The sequence below is a fragment of the Candoia aspera genome, chromosome 2 (assembly GCF_035149785.1).
Source record: "Candoia aspera isolate rCanAsp1 chromosome 2, rCanAsp1.hap2, whole genome shotgun sequence".
Lineage (NCBI taxonomy): Eukaryota > Metazoa > Chordata > Lepidosauria > Squamata > Boidae > Candoia > Candoia aspera.
This window is the reverse complement of record NC_086154.1, coordinates 250,310,768-250,322,313: the sequence shown is the minus strand read 5'-3', so window position 1 is coordinate 250,322,313 and position 11,546 is coordinate 250,310,768. Positions and strand designations below refer to the sequence as shown.

The 11,546-nt window shown below is 42.0% G+C and overlaps 1 protein-coding gene across 1 annotated transcript in view; it reads left to right on the top strand.

The window, feature by feature from the left end:
• Positions 1-746: 746 nt before the first annotated feature.
• MALT1 (MALT1 paracaspase) overlaps positions 747-11,546 on the top strand; it is a 35,900-nt gene continuing 25,100 nt past the window's right edge. The window contains exons 1-3 of the mRNA XM_063295786.1: positions 747-959; positions 4,202-4,365; positions 11,086-11,207. Of these exons, the coding sequence (XP_063151856.1) occupies positions 799-959; positions 4,202-4,365; positions 11,086-11,207 (447 nt within the window). The 5' untranslated portion in view covers positions 747-798. The remainder of the gene's footprint in view (positions 960-4,201; positions 4,366-11,085; positions 11,208-11,546) is intronic.

Below are 11,546 nucleotides of genomic sequence, written 5' to 3'. Positions count from 1 at the left end.
ATTTTTATCACTGCCCATCTCCCCCACACAGGGGACCCCGGGCGGTTCTGCCCACACTGCAAAATTTTGTTGCAAGGCCCACTTCAAAGAAGTCCATTTCGAAGAAGAAAAACTTATCCAGAGACAAAAGATACGGTCTCCCCCAACTTCATATTCATTCCCAGCGGTTATCTGCCATCCTTGTATTGTTTTCTTAGCAGTAATACAGATGTGGCTTTCCACTTCTGCACTATTCCCAGTCTAGTTTCTAATAATCTCCCACTCAAGTACACTTTCCTTTTGGGAGGAGGGGAAGTTCAGCCAAGGTTCCCCCTGCTGTGACCAGTAAAGCTTCCTTCAAGGCCACTACGGCCCCTGGATGGCCCCTGTCGTTTTCGTGGCGAGAGTGCGAAGGGGTCCGCCACTGCCTTCACCTGGGAGGCTTCTGGCACTTCCCAGTGTAGCCTGCAGCCTCGGTGCTTTCCTAGTGGTCTCCCATCCTAGTAGTAACCGGGCCCGGCCCTGCCAAAGATCGCCGAGTGTCCGGCTGTCCTGAAGCTGCCGGTCTCTCCGTCGCCCAGGCGCTCCGGGGCTCCCACGCACCCACGACAGGCGGTGTGTCGTCCTCGCCGCCGCCCATGGGTTTCCTGCTACTCCGGAGAGTCCCCGCCTGCGCTTCTTCCTCCGCCGCGCTCGGCCGCAGCCTCCGACCCCGCCTCCGAAGGGGCCGCGGCCCTTCCCCTTTCCTTTCGCTTTCCCTGCCTGCCAGCACCGTCCGGCCGCCCGCGCACTCCGCGGCCAAACTTCGCGTCGGCCGGGATGGCGGCGTCGGCGTCGCTGCCGGCCGCCCCGCTGCTCATTCACCGGCTGGCGGAGCGCCTGCTGAGGAGCCTCAGCAACTTGCTGGACCGGGCGCCGCCGGGCAAGGGCTGGCGGGACTTGGCGCAGCTCGCGGGGAGCCGCGGCGGGGTCCGGCTGAGGTGAGGGGGCTCGCCAGGGAGCGGGGTCGGGAGGCGAAGAGCAGAGGGGGAGGACCCCCGGAGCCGCCCTGAAGGGAGACCTGGTCCTCCGCAGGCCGCGGGGTCCCCCGTCCTTGGTGAGACGAGCGCGCCCTCTCCGCGCCCTGGGGTGGCGAATGGGGGCTCGTCCGGGCGCGGGAGTCGCGGCCTCGGGATGGCATCGCCGCCACCTCGGGAGGCTTCCGAAGATGAAGACTGACGACGCTTAGTCCTCCTGGCTGTGTTTTGTCTCCCGGGCCTGGGCAGAAGACCTCTCAAGGGCAGTGGCAAGAAACGGAAGTGGCTGCCCCATCGTGGTTGAGGGCTTCTGGTTGGCCACCAGGGGAAACAGGCTGGTGGTTCGAATCAGAATGATTTTCACGTTCTTGCCCTGTATAGGCTAGGAGTAGACCAGTGTTCTCCACCTTGGCCGCTTTAAGATGTGTGGACTTCAACTCCCAGAAATCCCCAGCCAGCTTTGCTGGCTGGGGATTTCTGGGAGTTGAAGTCCACACATCTTAAAGCGGCCAAGGTGGAGAAACACTGGAGTAGACTTCAGCAATACTTCCTCTCCCTTGCTCAGAAGTCAAGAGGCCCTTGCCAGAGCTGTGTTTCCCAAACAGTCAACAAGTGCGGTCTTCAGAAAAGCGTCAAGGGCCCTGCCCAAAGACAGAAAGAACTCAGAGGTGCCTGTATGTAAAAAGGTGCTGTGGGAAGATAATCCGGAACTATGTTCCATTGCCAGAGAAACTAGGGCAAGAAATAATGGGCACAACCTGCAGCTACCTACGTTTTGCTTAAAGATCAGGAAAAACTCTCTCATGCTACATTCAGTACAACAAGGGAACAGTCTATCTACCCATGGAGGTTGTGGTTTCTCTGCTTTCAGGAGGGTTTTAAGAAGAAGCTAGGCAGCCACCTTTCATGGATGGTTTCAATGTTTTTTCCATACATCGCAGAGGGTCAGACTAGATGATCCTTGTAATCTCTTCCAATTCTACAGTTCTGTCATTCCCCTTTTTATCATCAGTTCCACCATGATTATGGGAATGTCCTCAAGGAAACCTAGAATCAAACCTGCCAGATTGATCAAATCGAACATTCCCTAATTTGTATGTTCTGCATGGAGTTGATGTCCCCAGAAAGAGTAGGTTGGCAGTTTGAGAGTACGCCTGGATTCCATCTGTCCTTGGATTTGCAGCTGTGGCGAGAAATGCACTTGCATAATTACATTTAGTGCGCCATCTGCAATCCTTCCTGGGCCACTCAGACTTAGCACAATTAGCCATGGCTTGGGGATGTAATACATCTCAACTACTGCAGTGCACTGTATGTGAGGCTATCCTTGAAAAATATCCAGATATTGCAACTGGTGCAGATTGCAGCAGCCAGGTGACTGAGGGTGCAAGATGTAGAGATTGTAAGATTTTTATACTGGAAAGTTCTACACTGGAGCAGGGTCCCAGTTGCTGGCTGGGCACTATTTAAAGCGCTGCTCCTGATCTTTAAAACAGCGAATGGTTTAGGGCCAGGTTATCTGCTGGACCACCTCTCTTTCTGAGAACCTGCCCAATTAGGTCAGCAAGAGATGCCCTTCTGAGGATGCCCCTGTTGCCAGAAGCTCAACTCTTAAGAATGCAGGAAAGGGTAGCTGGCAGATTACAGCGCCTAAAGAGGTTCTTTTTCAGTGAGCGGATGGTAAAAACACATCTCTTTGCCAAGGTTTGCTAATTCTTTCAATAATTTTGATTTTGATTGATTTTGATTTTGATTATATTGAATTTGTTTTGTTTAATGTCCTGTATTTCTTGTTGCTGCATTCCAGTGATTTGAGTGCAAACCAAAAGGTGAATTATCAATTCAATAATGCATTTTTAAAAGTAAAATTTCCTGTTTCACTTAGGCGTGTGAATAATACTAGTAATTGTCTTCTGTGTGGTTGTAGCTTGCCTTGTATCTATCAGTTTATTAATTAAAGCAGGCTTTTCCATCCTGGTGGTCCTTTCCATGTTCTGACTACAAGTTCACAGCCAGCATCTTTGCGCAGCTCAGTGCTTCAGCTTTTCCTCCCCCAGAGAGGGTGATTCTCTACTTATTTATTTGCATTGGGTGTGATCTGATCATCCTAGCCCTTCTGGGGAAACATTTCCCTTTGTATGTCAATGTTGTGGTGGGCCCGTGTGTTAGCCCTGAGTCACGCAGAGACACAGGGGGTGGCTTCTTGAAGGCTGAGTAATCTCTTTTTTTTTTCCTGTATTCTAGGAGCAAATCATTTTAGATGTGAGGAGGAAACATTCATATAGAGGGAATGGTGCACCTCAGTGTTGACCTAATATAGACATGGTGCTACAGGACAAGGTGTTCCCATCAAATTCTTCAAAATGAATGTATCACCTTTTACATGGCCTGTTGCGATCTTTAAAGGCTATCTGCTTGCATACTTACCTGCCTAGTTTTTAAGATCATCTTCCAAGTGACCTCCCCAACCCCATTGCCTTGAAATCAGTTGGAGCAAGTGGCTATCATTGAGGGAGTTTTTCAAGTGGAAGCCTTTAAAAAATGTCCCTACATATTTAAACCATCACTTGGCTATTGCTTCTATTTTGGTTTTACTCTGTGTTTGCTTTTTTGCTTTTATTTATGTTTTTATCACACTCTCTTATGATTCAGAATTACACTTATTTTTTCTATTGCCGAGATTCTTGTCTATAGAAATGCAATGAATGAAATCAGTTGCTTGAGAATAGTCAGATTTTGCATGTATCTCCTAAATCAAAGTGCCCTGTACAATTTGGCAAGGGGCTTTTTAAGATAGCTTGACCTGTGTTTTTCTGGTGCTTTTTTCTACCCTCCCTTAGATTGTTGCAGGAAGACTTGGCCTAGTACTGGATTTATCAGTTGAACAAGTTAATTGGGTTGGGCAACAAGAGAAGTAAACTCCCTATACATTCTCTGGCTATTATGCAAGACCAGGTTGATCTTTCTCATCTACAATATTCTTTCTGGGAGCTAGAATTGCAATTTTACTCCAGACTAGTGTTTCTCAACCTTGGCAGCTTTAAGATGTGTGGACTTCAATTCCCAGAATTCTGGGAGTTGAAGTCCACACATCTTAAAGCTGCCAATTTTGAGAAACTGGTCTAGACGGTACTCATAATTAACTGTATGTATATAAAGATATTTCCATTATTATTGCTATTATTATTTGTTATCATTCTTTGCAGTTCTCTTGAATTGGAGCATTGTTCTCTGCAAGTTTTGGAGCCTGAAGGAAGTCCCAGCAGGAGTCTTCTTCAATTAATGGGTGAAAGAGGCTGTACAGTTTTAGAGTTGACAGAATTGCTTCAGTCCCTGGAACATACAGAGGCACTTCAATTGCTCAACCCAAGTGAGTTTGAATTCTCAGCCTAGGCCACCTCTTAGTAATCTCATTACTACAAGTTGCATCTTGTACTTAAAACATGAAAGTATCTTGGCTTCCATCCAACGAGTAAGAAAATCCAAAGGATACTGCAGTCTGACTGTCAAGGAGGGAAGAAATGCTGACAAGCTTTCTATTCTTGTATATCTTCCAGTTTTAGTGAAAGATTCTATCCTGTTTGATTCAGTTCTAGCCTGTTTGATATTCCCTGCCTGTTTGAAAGAGCCTTTAGGATTCTGCCAGTGAAGAGTCAAATTGCTTTTTTGTGAGTTAAATGTAACATGTAGTTTAGCTCTAAATACACCGTAACCTTGTGTATTTTATCTTTATTTCAAATATCAAATGTAAACGATTCAGGATCTAATGGAGCAAGCTGGGTTAGAGTTGGATGGAATGATAGCTTGGTCAGTGTAATGACTGGAGGTAAGATTTTGGGCTGGCATTCCACACACAGCATGGAGTAGATCTCATGTGGGAACCAGCCACCTGATTGTAGGCCCTGTGCAAACATCTTGTTTTAGCATAAAATTGTTGCAGGGTACGGGATAGGCCGAGGATTTGGATCAACACGTTGGTTTCTGTCTGCAGCTTTCTGTAGCTCTTTGATTCTAACTTTTTAGATGAGGAAGTAAGCCCTTATTTAGACTAGGATTGTGACTGACAACAGTATAAGAAAGAATAAGCATGGTTTGCTATGCAGTATGAGTGTAATTATGTCAGAATAGTTAGTCCAAAGTCCCAAGACACAGGACCACCCCTCCAGGATTTTGGTGAGGCCCCCACGGTTGAGGTCAAATTGCAATCTGTAATGTGATAGTAGAGAATAATTGTGAAATGTATACCAATATATACCAATATTTTATTAACTGTCTTTAATTTTAAGCTTCTTTACGATATATCTAATCTTTATCATATATCTAATCTCAAAGGACAAGGTTATCAATCTTGTCCATTTGAATAGAGCAGGTGTCATTACCTTAGTTGAAATGGTATTTTTTATGGCTTGGTATTTGAGCATTATAGCATAAGAGATTTCATAATCTCTGTTCTAGCAAAACTTAGTCTTTTTCCTTCCAGTACTTGCATATGTGAGGTCCAAGAGAATAAACAGAATTTAATTACTGTTTGCTAATGTAGAATAAACTTAGAGGGTCATCGTATTTTAACTGCATTGAAACCAATGAGAGGTAAATAATTTGTTTTTTTCTTTTTGTATGTGATTAAAATTCCTGCGAGAGAACGTTGCCTAACCTTATGTCTTTAAACCTACAGTTAGGTAATGTTCTCTCACAGGAATTTTAATCTCACACAAAAAGAAAAAAACAAATTATATACATTTCATTGGTTCTTAAGTTCAGGTTGGTACATCATGGTATGGACATTTTAATTAAAGTGTTTGGGGTATTTTTTTTACAACAGGAACTAGATTTTTGTAAATTGTAGCAATATAACCATAGAACAGTTTATAAAATATTTGTACAAATACTCATAGTTCAGTTGCAAGGATAAAAAATCAAAGATGCAAAAGATACAAGAAAAAGCTAAAACTGATGCATTTTGAGATCAGAAAAATTCCACATAGATATAACATATCCAGATCTGAATCCTGTACTGTATATTTTCCTGACAAAGAATCCCACTGTTAAGACATCTGCTTGGTTATTAAATGTTTTGGGGTTGATTTGATTGGCAATGTGCTTGGCTACATAAAAGGAAGTGTGTGTTTCTGAATAGTTTCTAATGATACTGCTTTCTTTATAGAAAAATAAAGTTAAATTAATAGAAGATATTATCCTAGATTTTTGCTTTGAACTGAACTCCTTATTTTTGGAATGTTGAAGAAGAAATAAAATTTGAGTTAAATAATATATTGTTTATTCGTTTAGTCACTTCCAACTCTTCGTGATTTCATGGACCAGCCCACGCCAGAGCTTCCTGTCGGTCATCAACACCCCCAGGGGCAAGTCCGTCACCTCGAGAATATCATCCATCCACCTTGCCCTTGGTCGGCCCCTCTTCCTTTTGCCCTCCACTCTCCCTAGCATCAGCATCTTCTCCAGGGTGTCCTGTCTTCTCATGATGTGGCCAAAGTATTTCAGTTTTGCCTTTAATATCATTCCCTCAAGTGAGCAGTCTGGCTTTATTTCCTGGAGGATGGACTGGTTTGATCTTCTTGCAGTCCAAGGCACTCTCAGCATTTTCCTCCAACAGCACAGTTCCAAAGCATCTATCTTCCTTCTCTCAGCCTTCCTTATGGTCCAGCTCTCGCAGCCATATGTTACTACGGGGAACACCATTGCTTTAACTATGCGGACCTTTGTTGTCAGTGTGATGTCTCTGCTCTTAACTATTTGATCGAGATTTGTCATTGGTCTTCTCCCAAGGATTAAGCGTCTTCTGATTTCCTGACTGCAGTCAGCATCTGCAGTAATCTTCGCACCTAGAAATACAAAGTGTTTCACTGCTTCTACATTTTCTCCCTCTATTTGCCAGTTATCAATCAAGCTGGTTGCCATAATCTTGGTTTTTTTGAGGTTTAGCTGCAAGCCAGCTTTTGCACTTTCTTCTTTCACCTTCATCATAAGGCTCCTCAGTTCCTCTTCGCTTTCAGCCATCAAAGTGGTATCATCTGCATATCTGAGATTGTTAATGTTTCCTCCAGCGATTTTAACTCCAGCCTTGGATTCCTCAAGCCCAGCATGTCGCATGATGTGTTCTGCATACAAGTTGAATAGGTAGGGTGAGAGTATACAGCCCTGCCGTACTCCTTTCCCAATCTTAAACCAGTCCGTTGTTCCGTGGTCTGTTTTTACTGTTGCTACTTGGTCATTATACAGATTCTTCAGGAGGCATACAAGATGACTTGGTATCCCCATACCACTAAGAACTTGCCACAATTTGTTATGGTCCACACAGTCAAAGGCTTTAGAATAGTCAATAAAACAGAAATAGATGTTTTTCTGAAACTCCCTGGCTTTTTCCATTATCCAGCAGATATTGGCAATTTGGTCCCTAGTTCCTCTGCCTTTTCTAAACCCAGCTTGTACATCTGGCAATTCTCGCTCCATGAATTGCTGAAGTCTACCTTGCAGGATCTTGAGCATTACCTTACTGGCATGTGAAATGAGTGCCACTGTTCAATAGTTGGAACATTCTTTAGTGTTTCCCTTTTTTGGTATGGGGATATAAGTTGATTTTTTCCAATCTGATGGCCATTCTTGTGTTTTCCAAATTTGCTGGCATATAGCATGCATTACCTTGACAGCATCATCTTGCAAGATTTTGAACAGTTCAGCTGGGATGCCGTCGTCTCCTGCTGCCTTGTTATTAGCAATGCTTCTTAAGGCCCATTCAACCTCACTCTTCAGGATGTCTGGCTCTAGCTCACTGACCACACCATCAAAGCTATCCCCAATATTGTTCTCCTTCCTATGCAGGTTTTCTGTATATTCTTGCCACCTTTTCTTGATCTCTTCTTCTGTTAGGTCCTTGCCATCTTTGTTTTTGATCATACCCATTTTGGCCTGGAATTTACCTCCAATGTTTCTAATTTTCTGGAAGAGGTCTCTTGTCCTTGGTATTCTATTGTCTTCTTCCACTTCCATGCATTGCTTGTCTAAAAATAATTCCTCGTCTCTTCTGGCTAACCTCTGGAATTTTGCATTTAATTGGGCATATCTCCCCCTATCACTGTTGCCTTTTGCTTTCCTTCTTTCTTGGGCTACTTCTAGTGTCTCAGCAGACAGCCGTTTTGCCTTCGTGGTTTTCTCTTTCTTTGGGATGTATTTTGTTGCCGCCTCCTGAACAATGTTGCGAACTTCTGTCCAGAGTTCTTCCAGGACCCTATCTACTAAGTCCAGTCCCTTAATTCGATTCTTCACCTCCACTGCATATTCCTTAGGAATATTAGTGAGCTCATATCTAGCTGATCTGTGGGTCTTCCCTAATCTCTTTAGTCTGATCCTAAATTGTGCAATAAGAAGTTCGTGATCTGAACTACAGTCCGCTCCAGGCCTTGTTTTTACCGACTGTACAGATGTCCGCCACCTTTGGCTGCAAAGGATGTAGTCAATCTGATTTCGGTGTTGTCCATCTGGGGAAGTCCATGTATAAAGCCGTCTCTTAGGTTGCTGGAAGAGAGTGTTTGTTATGCAGAGTGAGTTGTCTTGGCAAAATTCTATCAGCCTATGTCCTGCTTCGTTTTGTTCTCCCAGGCCATGCTTACCTGTAATTCCAAGTGTCATTTGACTGCCCACCTTAGCATTCCAGTCTCCCGTGATGAAAATAACATCTCTTTTAGGCGTGTTGTCCAGTAGGTGCTGCAGATCCTCATAGAACTGCTCGACTTCAGCTTCTAAAGAATATATAACCAGGCATTTTTCATCTCCTACATCATCATGAAAATATAAATATAAATATATTATTGTAAACCACCCAGAGTCCCTCTCTTCGGGGGAGATGGGTGGTGGCAAAATTTGAAATATATATAAATATAAATATATACTCTGTGTGTGTGTGCGTGTGTGTATAAACTTACTGATTGCAGTATGACTGAAGCAAAATGAGCTAAAAATGAGCTAAAGTAAGGAATGGCACGTGTCATACATGCATACATACCCATCACACTATTTCTTTTGGGGTTAAGAAACACTATGCAGAGTTCAGGAAAAGAATAAGGCCGAAATTATGAGTTAAGAAAAAGAAAAGGAAGCATAGCTAGATGTACTTTATATCAACTCTATTCACCTCCCTGTATCTTTCTGTCCTTGGAAAACATTGATGTTTCAACTGCATCCATAGAAAGCTTCATTCATCGCCTTTGGTGCTTTAAAATTCTCACCTCTCTTTTTCTGAGGATCTCTTTCTTGGTGTTTCCATTCTTCATGGCCTATTCGGTCTTCATCCGTATATTTATTTTGCAGTTTGATCCTTCTTAATTCTCTACGTGACCAAGCTACATCAAAGTCCTTTTTCATATCAGCTACTCCATTTTGTATTCAATCCACATTTATTCAGCATCCATTCAGGCTTGACCCCACCTCTTACTGTTCTGCCACGCAAGAGAATTGCTGTGCATTGATTCAGAGACGTTTGCTGGATCCAGAGGTTTTGTCAGAATGATGAATTCTGCACTGTGATACAAGCGCTACCCCTTATATAGTATGTGCATCATTGCAACACATCTTTTGCCATTAGACCTCTCTAGCTACACTTGTGAATGCTGATGCACTGCTTGTGATTTCTAAAATTCTGATTAATTTATATATTTCATCATGATTAATAACAAGTACCAGGGCATTTATCTGTGCATTTAAAAAAAATTGCAGTGAAGTTTTATTACGCCTTGTGAGTTTAAACAAATCATACCACTTCATTAAACTGACACATTATATTCAGAAATATCAGGTATAACTACGGGGGGTGGGATGTCCTTTGCTTTTATTGACTGTGTACAAAAAGCTAAGAGAAAGAAAACATACGAACAAAGCAAGGAAAAAGAGAAAGGAACTAAAAACAAAAACGTATGTATACATATGGATTAATGAACACACATATATTTAAGTTTTACATAAGCATTTCTATTCTGGAATATATTTCATTATGATAATCCATAGCAAATCTACAGTGACAAGTGATTCATTTATAAATTGCTAATAACATCAGTTCTGCAGACCATAGATTGCAGGACCACATGTTTATTTTTTACAGTGCTAAATAATGGAGCATCTACTTACTTTGTCCCAAAGTCAATTTCCACAGGATATAAATATAGTTCAAAAGAATGTGAACAGTAAATATTAAATATTATTTCATAGTTGAGTTGATACATATAGTAACTTCCTCCCCAAATGTAACAATCACAGAACACCGTATGAACATAGGTTTACAGTAAATGAAGCATTAATCTCATTGCATCTCAAGCAATATGATGCCTTTTCTGTATAAATGCAGTGGAGTCTAATAAGTATGAAATATTATTTTTTGTTGAATAATATGTAATCTAAGATATATGGAAGTTCTTTATGTTGATATTAACACCTTTTCCCATTGTCCATGCAAAATAGGAATCTCTAATTCTTATTTCATTCAACTATTAAAGTTTGCAATTGATACGCAAACTGGTTAACAGTTGGCTTCCAGGTGCAAGTCAAGGTGTTGATGGTTATCTTTAGAACCTTTCATGACTCAGGGCCTGGTTATTTCTGAGACCACTTCTCCCTAATTATCTCTGCCCATCCCACAATATCTGACAGAGATGGCATGTTCCAGGGCCTCTCAACTGAAGAAATGTCATTGTATGGCACTCTACAATCATGCCTCTTCTGTTGCGGCTCCTGCCCACTGGAACAACGTCCCCCCTCCAAGGTCTGCATGATCCCAAACTTCCTGTTCTTCAGGAAGCCATAAGGACTTCTAGCAGGCCCTGGGCTGTAAGGCTTTGAGAACCCACCGGTATGCTGTGACTATTTTAATTTGTGTCTATTCCCCGTATGGTGATTTGCTTCTTCCTTTACTGTTATATTGTATTTTTAACTTGTCCTATATACTGCCTTGGCTTATATGATGATTAGACAGCCTTACAAACCCAACAAATAATTAAATAAGCAAGCAAGCAAACTTCAGTGCTTTTATATAACTAGGTTCATCTTTTGCATTAAATATAGATTACTTCTACCTTTTTCACAGGTATAAAGATCATTGTAGAACCAGAATCCCAAGCTGTTTTATCTGGCCAGATGGTGAAGCTGAGCTGCTGGGCAACAGGATATCCTCTCCTGTACTACCAGTGGTTTAAAGAAAAAAAAATGGTAAGTAAATATACTAGAATGTAAATGGTAGCTTCTAAAACGTAGAAAATTCCAGACCATGTTGAATGTAATTTTCTTTTTTTTAATATTTTATTAAGACTTTTCAGTACAATAAAAGTGTAGAAAATTAAAGAAAAAATACAAAAGAAAAGAAAAAAAGAAGATAAAAAAAGAAAAAAGTGAAAAAAGAAAGCATAGAATTATGACTTCTGACCTTCTTTCCTTCAAGTAATTGCCATCTTAATTTTTCCCCTTCCTCTTTAACCCTTTTTAATCCCCAAACCCATAAACCATCAATTCAGTCTTCTTCTTTCAGCAAAAAGTCCGTATAAGGCTTCC